The following is a 26,226-nucleotide window of genomic DNA, read 5'->3' as shown; positions in this document are numbered from 1 at the left end:
ATTTGACCTATTCTTAATAGCGATTGCAGCTTGTAAACACAAACTGCAAGTTCGATCATGTTACATTTTATTGTCAGGTTCTAGAATATAATCGGAATTGCATAATAGAATATGGAGGTACATTATAACAATTTAGTATTTGAGAAATTTTAACATATTTAACTGTTTACAAATCTATCATAGCGTTTGTAGACCTTTCTCATTATTTTTTGTAAAATGAAAGAGTTTCTGGAGCGAAAAATTACAAACTGTCATCCAGTGGGAAATTTCAATTTATAGACCAAAAATATATTAGGTCGTTCCATGGTAGGTGGGACTTCAACCCACAACCTCTCGGTAGGTACCCAAGTGTTTTTACCATTAAACTACCGCTACACCCTTATATCAGATAATCTCACATCTAATTTTCTCTCTCCAGTTTTAACAACAATAGCTTTCTCATATTATCACACGACTCAACCGGTTCCCAAAACATGATATCAAAATCGTCATTAAGAATTTCAACACACAGGTCAGCCAGAAAAAGAAGTTCAAGCCAGTGATTAGAACCTCGCAGGTGGCCTCGAGATACGACACCGGTCTAATGTACGACGCGTCATATGTGCGAATCTCAACTGGGAAAGGCTGTTAGAGTCAATAGGATCGTAGTACTAGCCCTGCAATTGTGCTCTCTAATAGCTGGTTGCAAAGGCTGTCGAAGTTAAATTTCAAAAACGAAGTGTAGCACCTAAGCTTTGCTTTTTTGATTACAGGCTTCAACACACACCCGCTGACCAACGAAATTGGCTTTGCCGTACGTAGTACCTTCTTTAAGCACAAACTCCTACAAAAGTACACCTGGGGTCACCCAATTAGAAAAAAGCCGAGTGCTTAAATCGTCATTAGACATTACCGTTCTTTATCGACAGACTTCGCAGCCGGCTGTTTAGAGTACAGAAAATTATGGGGCCAGTGTACCGATCCTACTGACTCTATCTAGCAAGCACCGCCTAGCCGAAATTCGAACATACGACGACTGGCTTTGTTAGACCAGCATCGTACCTCGAAGCTAACTGGACGGTCACACCCAATTAGACAGAAACATAGATCGAACACATTTTGACCTATCACAGACACTTCTCAGACATCACTGACATCAGATTCTATCGTAGCGCTAACATTGACTCGGACCACTATCTAGAGATGGTTAGAGATGCGTCCAAAACTCTCTGTTTATGCACAACATTCGTTAGGTACCGGTGACAGCCTTGGTCAAATCTCACGCAGCCGAAGCAGTCTGATGTCACCTTAATTTACATAGAAGCATTCACTGGGAGCTGCGCTACCGGAAGAGGAAGAACTGGACCAAGACCCTCTCGAGGACTGTTGGAATATCATCAAAAGACGATGGCATCGAAGCGGGGCTTATTGATTTGGGAACGGATGTGTAGGAATATATCGAGCCCACTTCGCTGAAGGAAGGTCAACGATGGATCAAATATTTATCCTGTGGCAGATCCTCCAAAAAAAGCGTTGTCAATCACCATTCGTTCATTGACTTCAAAGTTTCTTCAAAGTTAGTATCATACTTCCACCGAAAAGACCAATGGAAAATCATGGATAAGAACGGCTTTTCCGGATAGTTGATTAGACCGATTAAATCTACAATGGATGGTATACAGTGCTGTGTATTAAGTTTCGGTGGATTGCCGAGTTCATTCGAATCCCACACAGGACTTCGTCAAGGTGATGATTTTTCATAAATGCTATAGCACAATCTGCTGCGGCTGATCGAAACTACTCCGGAGCGAGTAATGTGCTATGTGCGTGTCTCGGAGGCACAATCGATTTGTTTCAAATCGCGCAGCGGAATGTGGCAACGGAATGGACTCTGTCCTGTATGTTATTCAACATTGCTATTGATGGTGTGATTCGACGAGCAGGCATCGAAACGAGAGGAACGATCTTCAGCAAGACTAGCCAACTTCTTACCACCGCAGACGACCTCGACATCATTACTAGAAACCTTGGGTCATCCCAAGGTTTTTAGTAACGATGTCTAGGACGTCTGCGAAGGTATGGAGTTGGCAGACAGAGGCAATCTACGCCAGACTAAAAAAGGGAGCCAACAGGATTGGTTCACCAATATATGGTAGGAAGAGGCTCCAGAGAAAACAACGTTTGCGTTAGTTGATAAGCCGTAACGTTAGTTGATAAGTTCGTATATTTGGGATCTCTGGTCACCGCCGACAATAATGCGAGTAAGGAGATTCAACGACGCATTCGAACTGAAAGTCGAGACTACTTTCCCCTCTGTAAGATGCTTCGATCAAGGAACATACGCCGCCGTACAAAGCGGACTTGAGACAATAACTTTGCTCACGGAACACATACGTGCACTTGCCGTATTTGAACGAAAGGTGTTGCGGACTATTTTTGGCGGAGTACAAACGGATAGCGGAGAGTGACGTAGGCGTATGAGGCACGAGTTGCATGCACTATTTGGCGAGATTCCCATCGTACATCTGGCGAAAGTTGGGAAACTACGGCCGGCGCAAGTCGCAAGGATGCCGGACGACTGTGTAGTGATATCCGTCCTCTTCAAGTGCCCAGCAGGTACAAGGAATAGAGGGGCCCAACGTGCTAGATGGCTCGCTCAGGTTGAAGCTAATATGCGTGTGTCGAGACGCTCAATAAATTGGCGACAAGTAGTCTAGGACGGATTACAGTGCAGTGAAGAGGAATTCTTGATACGGCAAGAGCCATCCCGGCTTTCTGCTGGTAGAAGTAAGAAATTCATTTAGGAGATGTTATACCAGTTACAAATCGACACGCGGGGTATTATCTTCAGAAAACTTACTTCCTTAAGTGTCCATGCCCGCCGGTCCGGCAGAACAAAGGGATGAAATCAGATCTCTACTGCTGACGATTACCCGCCATGGCTAGGTCGCCAGGACAGGTTCTCGTCTACAGTCCGGATGTCGTTGGCTAAGCTGCGTCGCCATGAGCCTCTAGATTTGCCTCTTCTACGCTGTCCTTGTGGATTCCAGTCGAGTGCTTCTCTGCAGACCTGGTTCGCTCCTTTCCTCAAAGTGTGTCCGATCCACTTCCACCTACGTTCACGAATTTCTGTGGCTATGGAGCTCCTCATTGGATATCCAGTTATCAGGCCACCAGACACGAATGATATATCGCAGGCACCGGTTAATGAATACCTGTAGTGTTTGCGTTGTCTCTGCTGAGACGCACCACGTTTGCACCATGTGATCTTCAGGAAAGGGTTAGATTAAAGGTATGCACTTTACATGCTGACCGGTGGAACTTAAACCGACCAACGCTGCTTGGGCGATAGTGTAGTTTAGCTGACAATTTGACTACCTTTGCATACTGGTGAAGGCGGGCAATGATACTAGCAGCTGTGCTGTGAAATTCGGGTACGCGTCATTAGTGCAAGTCGTATGGGCTTCATAAACAGTTGCGGACAAACAGACGTACAAAGTGTACCCTGTATAACACACCCATTATACCGGTACTTCTCTAAGGCCATAAAACGTGGTCAATGCTGGAGGAGGACCTGCGAGTGCTCGGACTTTTCGAGAGCCCAGCACTGATAGCAATCTTCAGTGTCGTACAGGAGAACGGAGTATGGAGGAGAAGAATGAATCGTAAACTCTGGCAGCTCTACGGCGAACTCAGTATTCAAAAAATGGCTAAAACTGGCAATGTTGTAAGAATATCGGACAATTATCCTTCGACGATGGTGTTTGCTCCAAATCAGGTAAGAATAAGACGACCAGTGCAGTGGCGCAGCGAGCGAGATGGTTAGACTAGGTCAACCGAGATTTAGCGATAAGTACGCGACGAGGGGCAAGACACTGTTGAAAATATATTACTTTTCCCTATGGAAATATTTTTCCAACCTTAATATATTGACCTTTCCCACCCATAATATAACCTAAAGCCCTATAAAGTTACATTTATTTATACATTTATAGGGTTTTAATAGGGCCTAATATATTTATATTATGATAATATTATGAAGTGTCTTGCCCCTCGGTACGCGACGTCCAATGAATTGGAGAGCGGCAGCTTGTAATCGAGATAATTGGAGAAATTTTGTTAATCAGGTTATGTCTTAATCAATTAAAAGTCATATTTCTCCAATACAATATAATTTTAATACAATAACGACAATCCTACGCTGGGTTTACTGATTGAAAATACCGACGATCAACGCAAGAACGGTACTATTTACAAACTACTAACGCACAAAGCGCAACCCAGTGTTGTAACGTTCCATGTATTCGAGCGGCCATGGATACCAACGAAACACAACGCTGCCGACGAAAGACCAAAGTGGAATCGAATGTCTGACTTACCGAGTGAAAACCGCTGGAACAATATTTTATCTTCACAAGGAATAAGGCTAGCTGATGAATTCGTTTGCTGGGTAAATCGCCGAGAAAACACGTTGACCACATCTGCATGTTCACATCTTACCCAGTAATTCGATAATTTGCCCATAGGACTTCTCAAAATGTGAATTATACCATTACCTTCGCGTTATGGGCTTCGTGCTACGGTCAATACCTTGAAATGCAGCTGTTACGGGAAACCACGAATACTTGGACCACCACATCCACGCAGAAAGTCACCTGTGTCGCTCTGTATAGTTATGCAGAGCAAGCTAGATAACCCCTCCGAGAGCTTCCAAACAGTACGCCTCACAGTCAATGTAGCAAAGCCTAAGTCTATGGTAGTGAACACTGACAATTCCACGAACTTCAAAGTAACGGAACAGTAGGTTGAGCAGATGAAAGACTGTCACTAAATTGGTCACTGACTAGGCTAATCTTGGTAGCCACCCGATTGTGGTATCCAGACTGATATAGCCACACGAATTAGGAAGGCCAGGAAAGCCTCTGGAGGTCTGCAAAACATCAGATGCTTAAACCAGATCATTCTGCATACCAAACCCGAATTTTCGACTCAATCGTAAAATCTGTATTATTGTATGCCTGCGAAATGTGGTACGTCTCAGCGAAGATAAAGCAAAAACTGCGGGTATTTACCATACCATTCATGCATGTAGGTCTGACATTTGGATATCCAACGAAGAACTCCATTATGTCATCAACGACCGATTGCACCGATTGACAGAAATTCGGGAATGTAAGGATGGAGTGGATCGGACGTACCTTGAGAGGAAGCGCTAACGAGATCTGCAGAGAATCACTTGACTCGAATGTGCAAGGACAAAGAAAAAGAGACAGATCCAGAGGCTCACGGCAACGCAGTCCAGTCTTGGTGTCAGGTGAAAGCCATGGCATGTAACCGTCGACAGTGGAGATCTCTAATTTCAACCATTAATTCTGCCGCACTGACGGACATGGGTCAATAAAGTAAGTAAGTGAGCTTTGTACAGTCCACTACTGTAGGTACAGAAATAAACACCCACACAAAAAACCGTTCGTTGATAAATTCGATGAAAACGATTCCCAGGTCTAGTATATTTTACCAGTAGTGTGCCTTTCCAGATGAAAACGACGTGCTGCGTGTTAAAGTAATTCATCAGCGAGATCATCTGGTTGTTCTCCTCATCATCTCTTCTTCATGAAAGCTTCAACCAGCAGAACCATGAGAGGGTGATCAACCAGATAACGCTACCGCATTCTTCGCCTAAAAGTAACGTATCGCCAGCTGTCTACAATGTAGTCTACAAAGACTGTCAGCAATGCAAAAAAGCTTTTTGATAAATCACAGCTTCTTCCACCATTGCAATGGGTGATCTTCTTCCAGCTCGGTTGGCAGCTTTGACTCTTTCTTTTAAGATCATGAGGGTTGCGGACTTCGAACCAATATCGGTGTCAATTGGAATACGCACCGAGAAACAGTGAAAGTGGGGGGTTACCCCAGTTCGCATACTTCCCGGGTGACAAGGACGACATACCGCCGTCCGAGGCGAGAGCGGTAATGTGCTGTACTGCAGGGCCATCAACGTGCCGTGCTATTCCTGATCGGCTGCGATGCCAACGCCCACCACACGATTTGGGGCAGCACGGATGTAAATAACAGGGGTGAGTACCTACTTGAATACTTAACTGCTAACAATATCAATGTATGCAATGTAGGGAGTGTCCCCACTTTTGTTAATGCTATTAGAGAGGAGGTCCTAGAAGTCACTCTGTGCAGCACTTCTATAGCTGAGCAGGTCAAAAACTGGCATGTCTCTGACGAAGCAAGTTTATCAGACCACAGGCATATCCTTTTTGATATTGAGGCAAACTCTCTCAGGAGAGAACAATACACAAATCCGAAGAAAACCAACTGGAGTTCATTCAGAGAACATCCGGGAAACTCTTGGAATTCCTGTCACATTAATATACGTCTGAGCAAGACGCTGCAGCCAATGACCTACAGAGTAGGATTATTGATGCTTATACTGCAAACTGTCCGTTAATCACGAATCGCACAGCAACCTTCGTCGGGAGGCTACGCGTTTATTCAACAGGGCTAAGATCACGTCTAATTGGGAGGCCTACAGGGCATCTCTCACCAAATACAACGCAGAGCTTCGCAAAGCCAAAAGGAAGTCCAGATCAAGTTTTGCGAAAGCATCCAAACTCTGCCTGTGGCGGCGCGACTCCAAAAAGCGTTAGCCAAGGACCATCATAATGGCCTAGGGCAATTGAAAAAAGAATATGGCAGTCTCACTGTTACTACTAGGGAAACGTTGGAGATTCTTATAAACATGCATGTCCCTGGTTTGACAGTGTCCACTGGAAGCGACGACGGCGCGCAACAGCAAGTTGAGTCATCGCGCAATGTGTCAAGCGACTTGGTTCTACTCTTTTGAACCAATGAAGTCTCCGGGTCCGGATGGCATACTTCCCATCTTCTTACAAAAAGCAGACGAGATTATAATGTCCTAGCTCATCAACGTCTTTCGTGCCAGCTTTACGTTGGGACATGTCTTGGCAAGCTGGCAGAAGGTCAGGCTGGTTTTCATACCTAAGGCAGGCAAAAAAGATAAAACTATGCCAAAAGCTTTCAGACCAATTAGTCTGACATCAACGCTTCTCAAGTTGATGTCACTCAATCACGGATAATCGCATCCGTAACGAGTTTCTAAAGAACTCTCCTTTATATGACAATCAACATGCTTACCAATGCGGAAAATCTATGGAAACCGCACGTCACTGCCGAGTGACGCTGATTGAGAAGTCGCTTCAATACCAAGAGACGGCACTTTGTGCTTTTCTTGACATTGAAGGTGCTTTCGATAACACGTCATTCGCCTCAATTAACACGGCTCTCCTTAATAAAGGAACTGATCAGCCGACAATGAGCTGGATTCAAGCAATGCAATGCTGTCAAGCTGGGAAATCGGAGCCTCATTGGGAGATACGTCGATCACAATCTCAGCGATCAAAGGATGTCCTCAAGGAGGAGTTCTCTCCCCCTTGCTTTGGTCACTGGTGGGCGACGCACTCTTGCACAAGCTATCACAGCATGGCTATGAGGTCATTGCGTACGCAGACGACGTGGTACTTATTGTCAGAGGTAAATTTGACGCAGTGCTGTCCAGTCGTATGCAAGGAGCCCAAACTCCACTATTTCATGGTGTCTACGAGAGAGGTTAATATAAACCCTTCCAAAACAGTCGTAATACCATTTACTAGGCGGAGGAGACATACTCTTACTCCTCCTACACAGAATGGAATCAGACTAAGCTTCAGCAATGAAGTTAAACACCTAGTATTATTCTGGACCGCTCACCTAGACTATGCTGTCAAGAAAGCAACAGCCATCTGGGCATGCAGTTCCCTGTTTGGCAAAACCTGGGGACTTAAACCTCAACTAGCCCTTTGGTCACATACTACTATTACATGGCCTAGGCTAACTTATGCCGCTCTTGTATGGTAAACGGTAAACGACGTGACAGCGCAGGCCAAGCTAAACAAAGTTGAACGCCCGGCATGTTTGTCAGTGACCTGCGCCATGCACACTACATCAACTGCAGTCATGGAGGCAATGTTATGCTTGCTACCTTTACATCTTCGTATGAAGAAGGAAGCAGAACTCCGTGCACTAAGGTTGCAGAGGAGTCGTAACATACTTGAAGGGGATCAAATTGGTCACCTTCGCGTACTAAGGGAGTTCAAACTATCACCCCTAGTAACGGCTCTGACTGGATGGAGGCTCGGCCTAACATGGATGTTCCGTACAGTGTAATTGTTACTGATCGCGCTGTATGGAACAATGGAGGGTCTGTTCTTCCATTCGGTACCATCTGCTTCTTTACAGATGGATTAAAAATGGGACTTGCACATGTTCTGGAGTCTACGGACCCGGAATAAAGGAAGCTCTTGCACTGGGCAAATGGCCCACCGTGTTCCAAGCGGAAGTATATGCAATATACATCTGCGCCAAGATATGTCTAAAACGAAAGTATAGGTATGCTAAAATCGGAATCTTTAAGGACAGCCAGGATGCACTACTGGCTCTCAAGTCCACCAAATGTGCATCCAAATTAGTTTGGGAGTGCAGCACAACCTTGAAGGAGCTCTCCAGCCAGAACAAAGTTTCATTATTCTGGGTGCCTGGACACTGCGGAATCGAGGGCAACGAGCTTGCCGACAGCCTAGCGAGACAAGGATCTGCTAATCAGTTCATTGGCCTCGAACCGTTTCTGGGCACCACCGTATCCGCTGTCAAAAGCGAATTACTGACCTGGGAAAAGCTAGAAATAGCATCCAGTTGGTATAAAACGCAGGGCTGTAGACAAGCTAAACAGTTTATCTACCCAGGCCCTGCAGTAGTTAACGAACTACTTACTTTAAAACGTAGGGAACTGCGCACAATCACGAGACTCCTCACCGGACATTGTCCCACTCTTTACTATTTAAAGAGAATTGGCAAGGTCTTAACCGACATTTGCCGCTTTTGCAATTTAGAACTGGAAAGTTCAGCGCATTTGCTCTGCTCCTGTGGAGCTCTTGCGTCTTCCAGGTTCAGCTTCTTCGGAAGCTACCTATTAACTCCATACTCAGTATGGAAATTTCATCCCAAGAAGGTAATTGGTTTTATTAGCCATGTAATACCTAATTGGGACACAGTCTTACAACCTAGCTCAACTCCATCAATGGGTGTATGAGCAATCCGTAAACTGTGAACAGCAATCGGGGCCAGCTACAAAAGACAATCTTCGTGACTGTCGCAGTGGCATTTTTGAACCCAGTACCCTTCTGGCATACAAAAAAAAACGACGAAAAAACGGGACCTGTTCCCGTGTTCGATGGTGGACTGCGGGTTACATCATGCCCATGATCTGCAGCATTTTCAGTGGAGTTCCAGTCTTTAAAAGAACAGATACGATAAGTTGAAGAACATTATTGACTCCCGTACTCTAACCAACATTCCTCAGAAATGATTCCTGTTAATGGTGACGATTTTCGGGTGATGACATTCACTTTCTGTTGGAGACAGCTAATGGCTTATAGTCGTGAATTTCTGTGGACGACAGCTGTGTCCTACTTAGGAGCAGCTGGAAGAGAAGATACCTTTTCAATGCAATCACTTGTAAAGCCAAGTGGTTCACACCGGTCAGTCCAAGCACCGTTGGAGATTTGATGGTCATCGCGGATCCTTGAAATAAATGGTCGAAAGGCCGATTCATCGTTACGTGGCCAGCTCCAACATGACCAGGTGAGTCAACGTAGACGTCGAAAGGGTTACTTTTCAGGATGGTGGGCGTTGGAAAAACTGAGTCTACCCGGAGCAATTGCATTATTATCGTCTGTATCGGAATCTAGCTGATATTGGAGTGAATTGACCAAGACTCTAACCAGTATTTTTGTCAAGTTTTATATTTTCATTTTCAACGTGCCAGTTGACAACCATCATTACGGGCAACATGCCATGAAATACTGAACTGGCAATAAATCTCATTAGATTTACTCACTTTTAAGCTCAGCTTTTAAACAAAATGGTGAAAGTAAAAGCATTATGGACTGTTGCGGCCGCTCATCTGGCTCTGGGCTGCGCCACAATTATGATGTCCGGAGACAAATTTTTGCCCGTTGGACATCTGTTTGGTAAAGTGTTCACTTCATCAGTGTCCAACCCAGTCACACTTAAACCCATATTCATTGGCTGGCTATCTGAGGCTGTCACGACGATGACAGGTTTCTATTAAAACTAATGTTCGATAATTGAATTGCGTTTTTGCCCCCTGCCTTCGTTGACGGACGGCGCGGCGGGCCTTCACTAGCGCGTGTGCGGTAATATTCAACAGTTTGAGAAATGAAAAAAATATTCACACCGCCGACCGACGGTTGGAAGATTTGTGTTAATTGAAAATTTATTGAGCTCCGATAGCCTCGATTATGACACGGACCGGCTTTTATCTTAATCTTTCCGGGACGGCCGACACAGATATGGGTTGCCGGCAGCTGCCGGTCGATCGTTGGTAGAAGGAATAAATGCGCACAAATGTAGGTCTTTTCTATCCGCCCACAAACACTACTGGTTTGGTTCTAGCCTGCTCCACCACCGCTGTTCGGCTAATAGCCTCCAAACCGAGTGAAATCGTGCCAACTGCACCGATTGTAAAACGGAGCATACCGCCTGCCTAACTTCTGACGATGGCCGCTTCCCGATTACCGGGGCAAAATTGGTTGATTGTACGACCGAGGTTTTCTGGTCCGCTACCGGCTTCCTGAGCTCTACTCCTCACACTTTGACGGTGTCCTGAGCTGCAGTCAAGTGTACGGGCATAGCGGTAAAACTTTGGATTCAATTATTTTCCGCTTTACGTTTCGCCTGTCTCCCCCGGTTCGTGCAGTGATGGAGAACAAAAGTGCTTAGCCTCCTCACGTTTCACGAGTGCCTCGGGTTACCCGATTGGCAGCTTGACACATTCACCGATATTTGGAACCAACCCGATCGGTACTGGTTGCAAAATTCCCCAGAATCTGGCGGGTTTATCTGCCGATAGATTGGTTCATGGTGCTTTTGTTAAGAGAAAGAAAATGTCATTCATTGAAATGTTTCACTTTTGTTCTAGATGGTTTTCATGTTTCTACCATTAAAAATAATCTGTTTCACATTTTCATGATGATGTTTTATGAGCCCTTAAGGGTCCGCATACAACGTTATACAATACAATGCAATACAATACGGCACTATAGAAACAAGATTTATGCAACACTCATTGTGTATCGAACAAGTGTAATTTATGGGTTGAATAATTGAAAAACTACAGTTGTTCAATAGACTTTAATATTCAATCGATCGGTGTTTTGTGAAAAAATATAAAAATTACATCAATATTTCGAAATGACGCAAAAAGGTTTGAACCATAATTCGATAAACTAAAGAAATAGGTTCATTCCATTCAGCATATAGAAAAACTGCATTAAAACAATACCTATGAATCACCCTAACTGCAATTGAAGTCGGTCATTTTCGCAACCGTACTTGCAATGTGCAGCTCGTTATCCGAGCAACTTTGGTTAAACGAAAATACAAACAAAGCAGAACTGCACTGGGCCCAATTACTCCTAACGACCATCAGCGATAATTACCTGTCCTTGGTGTGGATATGCAATCGCGAACACTCCGTAACCGTCGGCCGCTGTCAGCGTGTTGGGTGCGATGTCCGAGATGCTTTGCTGGGAGCCCTCGACGACGAAGTACTCAACCAGTCCGTTGACACCGGCGTCCTTGTCCTGGGCCTGGATGCTCCGGAAGATGGTCGTACCGACTGGGGTGGACTGTGGCGAGAGAAAGAAATTAAAATAAACATTATAAATCACGTTGTAGTTTCCAATAATAATAACATTCGGCTAAGGAGGTGAAACAGAAAAATTTCTTTATTTGCTCGATCATAGCCGTCGCTTTTCTTTGGTGGCTGAAATAAATTGCACTAAAGTGAACCCCCATAGTGCACTGGGATATGTTGAAAAGGAACAAGTCATCATCATCATCATCATCCTTTGCACATTCTCCCGGTCGCGTCGTGGCTGCTGGAAGCACTTTTTGCTCCGGCACAGCGTTATTATCCTCATTCCTATGGTACTGTCAGTGCTAGTCATAAACCAAAGATGCGCTCATCTATTCCAATTAATCATTTTACGCTGCATAATTTCTTCAGGGGATTATGCAAACAATTTTTCGTGTTAAGCATCCAACCTTTTTCGCTAGAGCTAGGTAGCAAGCCTAACTAACGGGTGACGGCATGGTTGCGCCAGTACCACTTGTCGGTTGCACACAGCGCTTATGCCCTCGTGAAAAGAGGCCAAAATTTACTGCAATAATAACATACCTAGGAGGTCATATTTTGTATATCAGTACGAGAAACCAAGGAACCAATCTTGTCACTGTTTACTTCGATTCTAGAAAAAAATATGACAGATTCTTTCCGTTCCAACAGGTCAGGAATTATTTATTTCACTAAAACCCAGACCAAGTTGATGTCCTGAAAGAAAACCATTTCGTAAAAGTGTGAAACTATCTCATCCCTTCGCTTGATTTTATCATTTGAATTTTAAATCTAGAATAACTTGATGTCCTGAAAGTAAACCGGTAAAGAAAAGAGTGCAACCATTTCTTCCCTTCAACCGGTTAGATCGAAATATTGTAAGAAATTTTTCGAAACTGAAGTCTTGAATGAAAACTTGGTGACGGATGATCGATGCAGAAATTTTCAGAGATTTTGGAGTTAATACAGGTTTTTACGCGAATTTCAGAATTTACGCAGAATGCATTCTTCCCTTTTAAAGCGATTTAATTGTAACCATTTTCAATCCTGAATTTTTAAAAATCGTTTCTCAAAAACCAAAATTATACATTTCTTGATTTTTGGATGGAGAAGTTCGCAATGTGGTTGTCTACAGCCTCCGACGTTGCTTTTCAGCTAGCACTTGGACACCGATCCGTGATCATTCAGACACACATAGCACAGCTTCCAACGATCGACGACTTTCATTCGGTCTGCGTGCGACAGGTTTCTGAAATTCTGGTAATACAGCAAACGATGATCTGTGCGCTGACACACCTCCCAAGTAGCTTAGTATTTTAGGTCCACTTAGTTGTAGCAACCGGATTACGACTGAAATTAGTCATATTTCGGTTACCACAACAACTTTGTAACAACCGTGCTAGGGCTTGCTCCGCCACTGGTCTACTTCGACTTCCGGTTTCGCTGTGGTTGTATACCGCTCCTTCGACTTGCTTTGGGCTTTTCCGGCAACCCTGTTTCTCATCCAACAGGTAATCGATATCCGAGTACTCACACGCATCGTTGGACGCTTGGTACATTCCAAAGAACAAGGGCCATTCTTCTGGATTTTCCGAGACAATTGACAACCTTTGGCTTAATCCATTTCGCGTGACCAGTTGCATCTTGGTCGGTCCGACTTGGGCTTGCCCCTGCCCGTGTCGACTCAATCGATAGAACTTCTTCGAAAGGATACGCCTTTTCATTCCTCACCTTTTTACGAACCTCCATCAGATTCACTGTCCGATCCATCTTCGGGTAGACTTTCTTTGCCATCGTTGTCGTATTCGGTGTCTTCACTGATATCGCTATCTTCTTTATGCCCTTCTTCGAGCTTCTCCAGATTCTCCTTTGTCAGCTTTTGCATTTTCGGACTCCGCGTTTTACTTCCCCCAGACGTTCCTTCACCGGTATAGATGGATTTCTTCGAGGCGGATTGCTTTAATCGCTTCACTGCTTCATCCATCGCCTTCATTGTGTCCGCAAATGACTTTTGCTGCTTTTTCGTTCGATCTAGCTAATCAGGTCGCGCTTGCAGAATGGCTTCTTGCATTACTCTATGTTTCTTTGATTCCTCTAAGAGTAACTGCTTTTCCAACAGCATTCGATTCATTCCTATGGCTCATTTAAACTCCATTTCTTTCCTGTTATTCAAAATCTCCATATCCAGCTCCTGATTCATCCGTTTCTGTTCTTCTCCATCGTTTATAGCTTGTTCTGCAGATTTGACAAGAGAACCGTCACCACCTTTCTTGGGGTGATTTCTCTTCTACCCCCTTTGGCATGTTACTTATTCGCAGAACCACTTACTTTTCCTTATCGCATCGGAAATCCCAACGAAACCGGAATGTTGCCACTTTTGGCATCCATAATAAGTGATTTTCATCCCGTTTTCGGTAGAAACTTTCACGCACGCAAGGAGTATCCGCAAGATACAGAACAGGGGGGATGTGATTCGTCATAGCGTTTTGAGGCTATTCGATTTTCATGCACTTCTTCTAGAGATTGTTCGGATGAAGAACTAATTTTTTTAGCAGCACTTGTTTTGTAACAGCTAAAACTGTAACTTACTTACTTAAGTGATTTGCCGTCCTTGGACAAAGCCTTCATGTAACTCGGTTGTGGGCTACCGCACCCCAATCCCTCGGATACCGAGGCCAGATCCCAGATCTCCAGCCACCTGGATACCAGATCTCGCTCCACCTGGTCTAACCATCTTGCTCGCAGGGCTCCTGGTCATCTTTTTCCTACTGGATTTGAGTAGTTATCTGGCATTCTTGTAACATGCCCTGCCCATCATATCCGTCCAGATTTAGTCACCTTTTGGATACTGGGTTCCCAAAGAGCTGGGCGAGTTCATCATCCGCCTCGATACTTCGTTCTCCTGTATGCCACCGAAGATCGTTCTTAGCACTCGTCGTTCGAAAACTATAAGCATTCGCAGGTCCTCCTCGTGCATTGCCCTTGTTTCATGCCCGTAGAGAACAACCGGTCTAATAAGCGGGTTGTATAGGGTTCGCTTTGTACGGGGGCTTAGTCTGCTCGGCCACAATTGCTTGTGAACCCCATAGTAAGCACTACTTCCGCTGATAATACGCCTCCGAATCTCACGGCTGGTGTCATTATCCGCCGTTATCCGTGAGCCAAGGTAGACAAATTTGACGACTACCTCAAGCTCATCGCCGTCGCTCGATCAATATACTACTGCCCAAGTGGCGTCGATCAGCATCGGTTCCACTGGCCAGCATGTACTATGTTTTAGACGTATTTGCCTTTAACCCAATCTTTTCTGCTTCGCGCTTTAGTGTGGTGTACTTTTCAGCCACCGTCACAGATGTTCTGCCGATAATATATAGTTTTCCGTAGTTTTTTTCCGTTTTTTCCATAGTTTTCCGTAGCTCTGTCCAGTCGATGGTATCATATGCGGCTTTGAAGTCAACGAACAAATGGTGCGTGGGAACTCTGTACTCATGGACCTTTTGGAGGGTCTGCCGTAGTGTAAATATTTGATTCGTTGTAGACTGACCTTCAACGCAGCCAGCTTGATAAGTTTCCACAAATCTGTTCGCAATTGGTTATAGGCGACGGAAAATGATTTGGGACAGCACTTTATAGGCGGCATTACGAATGGTGATCGCTCGATAGTTCTCACGGTCCAACCTGTGTTTTTATAGATCGGACAGATAACCCCATCTTTCCACACCTCCGGTAGCTGTTCCCATCTGTGTAGCCATATTTCCCAGCTGACTTTTTGTTCTTTAGCTGCTTGATGATCTCCTTAACTTTCCCTATCGTTGGGACTGGCACCTCTTCCTTGTTTGTTGCTTCGTTGAAACTGCTTTCCCCGCCGCCATGGTTCTCCGCCTGGGCGTTCAGGTGTTCGTCGAAGTGCTGCATCCACCTATCTATCACCTCACGATTGTCTGTCAGAATACTGCCATTCTTATCCCGACACATTTCGGCTCGCGGCACAAAGCCTTTGCGGGATCCGTTCAGTTTCTGGTTGAACTTTCGCGTTTTCTGAGAACGATGCAGCCGCTCTAACTCTGCATATTCTTGCTCTTCCAGGTAACGCTTTTTCTCCCGGAAGATTTGGTTCCGCTGCATCTTCTTCTGTTTGAGTCTTTCAACGTTCTGACGTGTGGCATCCCGCATCCTGGATACCCGCGCAGCGTTCTCCTCATCCATCACCCTGCTACATTTACCGTCAAATGAATCGTTCCGCTGAGCGGTACGTTTGTGTACATAACATGCTAAAAAGTATATAGGAGTGTTGGTATCATCGTTGTACGGCACAATGTATATGCCAGAGGTGGGAAACGAACGTCAAATGCATATGATTGCTGTGTAACCGTTTTTTCTGACGTTCCGGTCCGAGTGACACTTTATTCAATGGAAATTCTAATTGCCGGCGAGCTAGTTGAAGGATGCTCTGTTCACTCCTACATGAGAAAGAGATAGCATGATTACATACCCTTGGTATATGCTTTCAGATGCCCGTAGAATGTTGTGCGAGACTGACGTCATCTCTGTTGTTTACATCAATTCTCGGGTACTTTTTCATTTCGACGTATCTGCAAATGAGAGATTCTCTTCGTGCCTCCTCTCTTCCCCTATTTACGGCGATACGTTTAGTGTCAATTATCTGTATCTGTTTGTATCCTTAAAAGTTATAGTTGTTTTAAAAATCCGTCTCAGTCATGTTTACAGAACAATTAAATTGTACATCCGATGGAATAAACGCCATTTTGTTCACGTTGACAATCTCTTTCTAACAAATTAAGTTACCAGCAATTTTTTCGCCTATTTTCGATTCGAAAATGAATGTAAACTTAAAATTATTTGACGAAATTAATAAGAGAAAAACTTCCAAATAACTAACTTAAGTCTATTTTGTTCAATTTTGCATTGATCTCTCCTTTCGCAAAAAATGCATTGCTCTCTCCTTTTTACAAGCTTTTCTCTTATTAATTGCGTCAGATAATTTTAAGTCTTCATTTATTTTCGACTCGAAAGTAGGCGAAAAAATTGCTGGATTGTCAACGTGAACAAAATGGCGTTTATTCCATTTGAAGTACATTTTAATTGTTCTGTATACATGACTGAGATGGATTTTTAAAACAACTATAACTTTCTAGAACACTAAGTACACGTAAAAGTTGACCATAACAAGTCAGGGGTTAAAAACTGTTTTAAAGGGTTGGTCCACGAATAACGCTTCATAGATAATTTCCATGAAGAGACACAAGTATGGTGTATTTGACAAAGTTGTTTGTATTAATATTTACTATAACTTTGCAGAAAGTACCGAACCTGTATCTCGGATATACGAGAAAATAAAATCACCCAAAGATTTCTCTCACAAGAAGGAGCTTGTTATACCAAGAAATGTTCCTAAAGGCACTAGGGTAAGGAACGAGTTAAGCACTGTTACCTATTTTAATCAGTTGAACATAAATGACCCGAAAATGCACTTTTTTATTCATATTTTCAAAATCTTTTGATAGGATCATCTTCACAAATCACTTAACCATACATTTGATTCACACAAACACAATTTACTGGGTTTCCGACAAGAAATATGATGAATTAAAAATTGTTGTCCAAAAACGTACATTTTTCAGCTGCTCTTCAGCAATCGCCACCTCGCTACTAACGAATTCATCAAATTTTCAGCACTGATTACAACCACTCTGAAAGTCAAGCACTCAATTGTCACATACCATATTATTCACTATCTTTTTTTCTATTATCTAAGGCTTTGTCACTAGCCAAAAGTTTTATTATTTTCTAACAAAACTGAAAACAAATTCTGAATTGACGGAACCTGTTCACCAGTAGCAGCAGCTGCAGCACAACTGATGAACTATCGTGTTGCCAAGACACTGTTTCAGTTCTGGAAATAAGAATTTTAAGTTTGAAATTAACTGAAACCTCCTATGGTGAAAACGTGGTTCAATACTTTCAAGAGAAATGTATGTTCATAATTAATTTTTCTTTATTAAAAACAACACAAAAGACAGCTTTTTCAATAATTTTCGAAGATTTTCTCAGTGATTTAATGAAGCAACGATGTGTTTCAATGTTATTTGCTTTGACAACACTGTTCTAAAGTTAGATCGTGTGCACTTCTATGTTTGCCTCTTTTGTTCTCCCACCATCCTTATGAACAGCGAGTGAGACGTCAAACTCGCAGTTTCCCATAAGAACACCAGAGAATAAAAGAGACGACGAATACCGTTTGCCGAACGGTGCGGCGAGTGTATGCCCCGATAAACAATTTAGACAGATGGCATTTTACGCATCTATGCCGATACGCTATGCCGATTACGCATCAGATGCCGATTAGTAGGTCGCGGATAGGAACGCGAACTTACTGAATAGGGGGAAAAGTTCGAGGGATTTTTTAATGGGACGTAAAAAAATTCAGATTTCAGGATTGCTTAAAATAGCACCTTGCGGGTGAAAATGGGTTCGGTGTGTTCAAAATTAGTTCCACCGCTCCAACTTTTAAAGCGAAAAATCAAAAGTTTAGCTCAACAATAGTGTCTTCCAATGGTAACAGCTTGAAGAACTAAAGATAGCAAGAAGATTGGTATTGGTATGCTGATATCCCCCACTTAGTTAACCCATCGCTTGTAATAAGGTAAAACAATCAGTGACCCGCTTAGACTGCTTAAAACTAGTTCTTTACCCTACATGCGAAAAACTTTACGTTTCGGCGCAATATCACACGATCACGTATTTCGCTGTTTGGACCACTGTGCAGTGGTGTGAATAAAACTTTAATTCGTCTTTGTTTTCTAATTTCCCTTTTTTTACCGTATCTTCAATAATCACTGTGTTGGCACTGTATGCCGGAGCTTGGTTGTAAATGATTTGTTTTCAAAGTATGATTACTTTCGAGTGCAAAATACCAGTCTTTCTAGAACAATTTAACTTAGCCTGTCAGCACAGTAGATGATGAATCAAAGCTTGTCTGTAAAAGTTTATTCTATAAGACAAACACTTTTCTAAAGAGAAACACTATTCACCTCGCTGACTACGCAATGTTTGCTTAGACGGTTACAGCTATTCGGACATTTTACACTCACTGCCGGCCGGGGTGTAATATTCCGGGCTACGATGTCGGATGATACGCGTGAATGACTTGCCAACGATGAATCAGGCTGATGAGGCAGATTCTACAGTAACCGACCAACTGGAAATGAATAAATGAAGCATTTGCCATTGATTCTTTGCGCCGATCTTCCTAGCAGTCCTAGTCAGTATGTAATCAGCGCACCTTTCATCATTTATCACGATCCTGAATGAGCCTCCTAATGAGGTTGCGAACTCACACCGGGATTTGACCGCGGTCTGTCGTATCGCATTGAAGGGCGACGCGAACTGACATATAAGGAATGCAATTTCAGTACCGAACTGCCGACTATAGTCAGCACATATGCAGCATCCTTCAGGCGGTCAAGATCAAATGCAAATAATAATCTCGCGTGGTAAATTCTTCCAGTCTAAACTACCCGATTAAAAAGCGGATTCTGTTTGACAGAACTGTAAATCATTGCTCTCTAATGCAACTCTAATCGAATAAACCCACCACCAACAACTACTCATATCCACATTCCTGACAAATTTCGCCATTTAAATCACCATCCCCCCCAGAGAATTATTTTCCGCTTTCGATCTGGTTTTGTACTTTCCAAGGGAATGCTCCCACAGGAGAACCTTTCACTTTGTGCCCAATTGCTTCTACCCCAGAGGATGGATGGGCGGAGGAAAGAATTATGGCAGTGTCATTATGGGTCACACATATCGTACACTCTACCACGACCCGAACCGAACCGAACCGGGACTTTCTACGCTGCGAGGAAGTGCGCGCACTCCGTGCGGTGCGGTGCAACCTGCTGCAAACCCTCAAAGTGGCCATAAATAATTCATCGAAGCTCATTTCCCTCGACGAGTTTCTGGGCTAATATGTTTGCTGAATGTGCCGCCTCTATTGGGACCGTCTAATCGACTCTTCATTTCAGCGCATATTCACATTCACCGCTGCTGATTGGGGGGAATGTCTAGTTTACCGGTTGGCGGTTACCGGTCTGCACCAGCGTTGCAGTCGCTGCAGTTGGCTTTCAGCTAAATGTTTGCATTTTCCCAGCAAAGTCATTTCGACTGCGGTTGAGCAGCATTAGATTAGGAACGGGATCATTGGAAGCGAAAACGGCACGAGGAACATCTGAGACTGTGTCGATTCGTGCAGATAGCAGGTGACTTATGGCGGCATTGCACCTCCCCGTGCAAGCTTGCAAGCTTCAGGTTTCGACGGGGGCGAACGGAGCTATTTTCTGATAAATCACAGTGCCATTACTCACGTTCGAGTAGTCGAAATATAAACTACCCTACCGTGTGCACCTCTAAGTGGTAAAGTTGGCAATTGTGGCCATCAGGTTCACATTTGTTGGATTTTAAGATTGCCTATCGTTCAAGCCGGTCTGTCTCAAGGAGACTATAATAAATTGGACCAGTAGAAGCACAACATAAAGTGCACTGGACATGATTTCATACTAAGCTGCTCAACTTGGCAACTACAGATGCAGTACATAGATTTGAAATTGTGGAGGCAAGTTCCGCTTTGTGCAGAGAATCTGGTCGCTCTCGCGTGTCTGATTTTCCTATTCCTTTTAAATGCAACGAAGGGGAAGGAGGATCTTTGTTCGTATGTCGTTTGGATAGGTCATAGTTTCACATTTACGAACGAACCGCGAGCGTTTCCTTGACATGCACACCGTAAGTAGGCTGCTCGTTTGGCGGATATCGAACCGGATCTACATGCTAAAACCAATTTCATAGATAACCCGTATCAAAATGTACCAAACCAAATCCATCGCAAGATAGTGACCACGAGCCGGACCGACTGCGTGATTTGTAGAGATTGCGTGAGTTACTTTCGCGAACACCTGCAAAACATCCGGATCATCGGGCAGAAAACTATCTGTTCCGTCGATCGTCGTAAGCCCTAAAGTGTCAGAAGTCATGGAAGCTAATCGCTTTCCATAAATTAAGCCCCTATTGACGGGAGACCTCTCGTCCCGCCAACTCGTGCCCCAACAATCCAGCCGAAGTTTACGTTTGGCTGCAGGTTAGCGCATGTCAGCGAACGGGGACCACATTTCGCACTGCTAAAAAGCATCGATATTTTAGCACACACTTTTAAACATACAACGGATCCATTTTGGACGATTTACGGTAATCGACAGTACTTTGTTGCATAAACGGGGATAAGATATAATGGATGAAATGCGGGTAAGATTTACGGTCTACCGATAGCGTAGCATGCGATGAGTGAGGGAGGTTTCAAATTGGACATTCGGATTATGACCGTAAGAGGGGTTTTTTCTCTGCATTTTTCTAATGACGGTACATGCTAATGCTCCTCAAACATCAGCTACCGGCCCGCCAATTAGAGTTATCTAAGAGCTAATATGACGACAATCCCTTACACTGAGTAAAATCATATGGTTCAGTTCTTAATCCAGTCGAGAATTCCCACAGGTTCTTCCAGGGTAAATCGTGGTACTTTTCTCATAACATGCAAATTTTGTCAAAACCACGGACATACATGTTATTGAAATCACTGCACATCGCCTGGCCGTGTTTTCCGTATTGCGTACGATGCAGGCTGAAGAAATTCTCGAGATTTGAGCCGTCGACGCATAATGTTAACACGTTAATCCAGGGCAGAAGTTCAGTAGCATCGATTTTGCACTTGAGAAGTTGAACAACGAAGACAGCTCTTGATACAATTCTCCTCACATGGTTGGAGATTTCGGCGGTCCTACCACGAAGATATATCAGGGCGTATCTGACAATTCAAATTTGTCCACAAGGTGTTGCAGTTCAATGCAGCCGGAGTCCATTTTAATTACTTTAAAGATTTTTACATCGTCGGCATAAAAAGATCGACAGCCTGGTGGCAGAAGAGCTGATAGTTCGTTTATAAAGTGAGAAAAGAGCAAGGGTCCAAGGTTGCTCCCCTGTGGTACGCCAGAGATGTTGCTGAACGAGTCGGAAAACTCTGATCCGATCTTCACATTCAGCCCACGGTGTGTTTGGTACGAGTGTAGCCACTTGCAGAACGGAGCGGAAACTTCCAGTTTCTCCAGCCTAGCAAGGAGGACGCCGTGATCCACCCGATCAAACGCAGCTTTCAGATCCGTGTACACTGCATCAATTTGCACCCCTTCATTCATGTTGCGCAGGCAGAACGAGACGAAATCGACGAGATTCGTGGAGACTGAACGTTTTGAAAGAACCATGCTGGTCTGAGGAAATGTAGTGCCGACAGCTAGCGAACAAAGCGTCGTTCACGATTACTTTAGAACTTGACCATAACGATGTAATCTCTCGATAGTTTTGAACGTTGCGCTTATCACCCTTCTTGTATACAGGGAACATTACTGATTCTTTCCATAGAGTAGCGAACTTACACTGTTGGATTGAAGCATTGAAAAATAGTGAGAGAGGTCTAGCGAGAACAGTAGAATACTTTTTTAGGATGCAAGATGGAATACTGGCTGGCAAAGGGTGAACATGTGCATTCCATAACCTCTGTTCGTTAACTCCTATTCCTACCTTCACGAGGTGCCGGTTGGGGTACGCAACTTCGGTTGTCGTATGCTAACAGGAAAGGGGGCATAGTGGCTCCCGCCCACATTAAGATGGCAGCCCCATCAACGGTATAAGGACCTTAGGTTAACAGCCTACTGTACCGGAACACAAAAAAGTAACCGAAAATGCAAGAAGAAAGAATAATATACTCTCTGGATTACTGGCAACGACCTTTAGCATGAAAACACGGACACAAATCGGAACATGGAATATAGGAACAATGGAAGCTAGCCGCCTGAAGCTTGAAATCCTGGGGCTGAGCGAGGTCCGCTGGCCAGGTACTGGCGAACACAGGACATCAACCGGGCAAGTCTTGCTCTACTCTGGCATACGAGGTGAAAATGCTACTCGAGAAAGAGGAGTTGGATTCCTATTGAGTCCAGGGGCACATCGTTGCCAGATTCAGAACACGGGTTAGGAACCTTACAGCAATCCAGTGCTATGCGCCAACAGATGCTGCCGACCTGCAGGAGAAAGATAGTTTTTACAGCCAGCCGAACAGCGTGGTTGAGAAAATCCCGAAGGGGGACATCCAAATCCACATGGCCGACTTCAACGCGAAGATTGGCTCAAACAACGCGGACCTTGAACGCGTCATGGGACGCCATGGCCTAGGAGAGATGAGCGAAAACGGGGAACTGTTTACAGAATTCTGGGGTAATAACAACATGGTCATTGGTGGATCGCTCTTCCCCCATAGACCAGTATATAAAGTCACGTGGGCTTCCCGCGACGGCCGAACAGAAAACCAAATCGACCACACCTGCATCAGCCGGAAATGGTGAAGGAGCCTTCTTGATGTACGCAACAAACACAGCGCTGATATTGCATCCGACCATCATCTTGTTATCGCTGAGATACGTCAGCGCGTCGCACGTGTCCAACGACGGGAGGAGAAAGTTGGGTGCCGCTACGACGTCCGCCGATTGGAGAATCCTGAGGTGAAAAGGGCCTTTATCGAACAACTTGAATCTCGAGCCTTGGAGTTGCCACCTGGTGGAACCGTCGAAGAGCAATGGACCGGTATCAAGAACGCCTTCATCACGACTAGTGATGAAACTCTCAGCAAAACGCGCAGCGGGTGGAGGAAATGGATTTCGGATGAAACTTGGAGGAAGATCGTCGAGCGGAGAGAGGCGAAAGCCGACATTGAGCGAGCGCGGACCAGATCCGCTAAGACAGCTGCCCGTCAACGATACGCCGAACTGGAGAGGGATGTTAAACGTGCTTGTAGGCGGGACAAGAGAGCCTGGACTAACTCCCTAGCCCGACAAGGAGAAACCGCGGCCGCCAATGGTGATATCCGTTTGTTGTACGATATTTCTCGCCGCCTTAGTTGTGCCAAGATGAATACAAAGATGCTGCTAAAGGACAGAGCTGGTCAGCTACTGACTGACCGTACAGAACAGCTTAAGCGATGGACTGAACATTTTGAATAACTCTTCCGAGTTTCAAATGTCAGAGACCAACAAAACCAGCAGCGTATGACGCCTACAGTTTGTCGAATTAATCACGTCAACTCGGAGGCGCCATCGCAGGATGCGGTAACTGGCGTGGTATCACGTTGCTCTGTATTACTCTCAAAGTACTCTGTAAGGTAATCATCAACCGGATCCAGGAGAAGATCGACGCTACGCTCCGGCGGCAGCAAGCTGGATTCCGCGCTGGTCGATCATGTGTAGACCATATCACAACGCTCCGCATTATATTGGAGCAGATCAACGAATTCCAGGACTCTCTTCTTCTGGTGTTCGTTGACTTCGAAAAAGCGTTTGACCGACTCAACCACGAACACATCTGGGGCGCACTTAGGCGTAGAGGAGTTCCAGATAAGCTAGTCCATCTCATCAAGGCTCAGTACGAGGCGTTCTCGTGCAAGGTTTTGCACGACGGCGTCTTGTCCGGCCCCATAAGGGTTACTGCTGGCGCACCGTGGGATGAAACCCAAATCTAGGTGGACAAAAGTAAATTACGCTAAAACCGTTAGTCCTAGGTATATAGTATTTTCGGAGAAAATTTGTTATTTCAACTTCTGCATTTTTTGGTGTATATGACATTAGTAGGTGAGTGCAAAATATAAATTTTTTTATTGCTTAAGTTAGCTGAATCAGATGTTCAGTGAAGTTAAAGAACGTTAAATTTTGAATTACTTGGCTGAAGAAGTGAAAGTCCTATCTCTTATGGTTGATAGGATGGAGTAATTTAAAGTTTTTTGGAAAAATCCGTTTTTTCTTAATATCTCCTTTCGTGTTTATTTCTCACAAATCTTGCCTTCTGAGCACTTTCACATCCAATGAATACGCATATTTTATTTGAAGGAATCAAGTCGCTATCTCCTTCGGTACTGTAGCTATAGGCATTTTTTCTAGAAAAATATGCATTTTTCAAATGTCAATAACGTAAAAACTGCTCAAAAGCAGCAAATCAAATTTTGTATAGATCGAAATTAATTGAGAACACATCGGTCCAGGTCGGCCCTTTTTTGCTAGACCGTATTGAATAATGAAGGAAAAATTACCGTTTTACTTACCAAAATCACAATGTTTACGTTAATAGAATGTGTTAAAAAAGCGAAAAGAAGTCTAATAAGTTATAATAAGTAATAATAAGTTTGTATTTATCTTAATCATGTATAATTAATAATGGTATAACTTCTCGGGGCAATTCATGTTTTTTGAAATCTGGAATACCTCCAATGTTTGATATTAGCGGATTTGAGTACTGCAGCATTATACTCATTAAATCAGTAGTTGTTTTCTCACTCAATAAACATACGCATTTCATCGATATAAGTAATTATATACGGCAATATCCGATTAAGCCCGACCCGCTCCGTACTGCTATACAATTCTGTGCAGAATATCGTATGTATGTCAGCTACTTTCATTATTTACTACTGAAAATCAACCTGGGCGGACTTTAACTGTATTTACGATTCCGAATTTGTTAACAGTTATTTACGATAATTTTCGGTTATTGATGTACGATTTGGTGCTAGTTGGGGAGCTCCTAGGCAGCAGGTCTCACAGTCAATGTAGCGAAATTAAGTCTATGGTTATGAACACTGACAATTCCACCAACTTCACAGTAGCGGGACAACAATTTGAGCAGGTAGAAGCTTTTCAATATCTTGGTAGCCAGACAACGCCCGATGGTGGTACCAAGGCTGATATAGCCACACGGATCAGGAAGGCCAGGGGTGCCTTTGCAGGTCAGCGAAATAGTTGGCGCTCAAACCAGATCACTCTACGTACGAAAACCTGAATCTTTAATTCAAACGTTAAATCCGTACTGCTGATGTATGCCTGCAAAACGTGGTGCGTCTCGGCGGAGACAACGCAAAAACTGCAGGTATTCATTAACCGGTGCTTGCGATACCTCATTCGAGCCTGGTGGCCTGATAACTGGATATCCAATGAGGAACTCCAGCGTCGGTGTCATCAACGGCCGATAGCCACAGAAATTCGTAAACGTAGGTGGACGTAGATCGGACACATCTTGAGGAACGGAGCGAACGCGGTTTGCAGAGAACCACTCGACTGGAATCCACAAGGACAGCGTAGAAGAAGCAGACCCAGAGGCTCATGGCGACGCAGCCCAGCCAACGACATCCGGGCTGTAGACGAGAACCTGTTCTGGCGACAGGTAAAAGCCATGGCGGGTAACCGTCAGCAGTGGAGATCTCTGACTTCAACCCTTTGTTCTGCCGAACCGGCGGGCATGGACACATAAGGTAGTAAGTAAGTAAGATGGAATACCGTCAAGTGCAGGTCCACTAACGAATATTTTAACTTTCCGAT

General features: G+C 44.2%; 1 protein-coding gene across 2 annotated transcripts in view; it reads right to left on the bottom strand.

The window, feature by feature from the left end:
• LOC128733202 (cadherin-99C) overlaps positions 1-26,226 on the bottom strand; it is a 425,982-nt gene that overhangs the window by 76,474 nt on the left and 323,282 nt on the right. For both annotated transcript variants that reach the window (XM_053826915.1, XM_053826923.1), the window contains one exon: positions 11,568-11,756. In XM_053826915.1, the coding sequence (XP_053682890.1) occupies positions 11,568-11,756 (189 nt within the window). The remainder of the gene's footprint in view (positions 1-11,567; positions 11,757-26,226) is intronic.

This window comes from Sabethes cyaneus, chromosome 1 (genome assembly GCF_943734655.1).
Source record: "Sabethes cyaneus chromosome 1, idSabCyanKW18_F2, whole genome shotgun sequence".
Classification (NCBI taxonomy): Eukaryota; Metazoa; Arthropoda; class Insecta; order Diptera; family Culicidae; genus Sabethes; species Sabethes cyaneus.
Note: the sequence above shows the minus strand (reverse complement) of the source record. Positions and strands in the feature narration are given on the sequence as shown.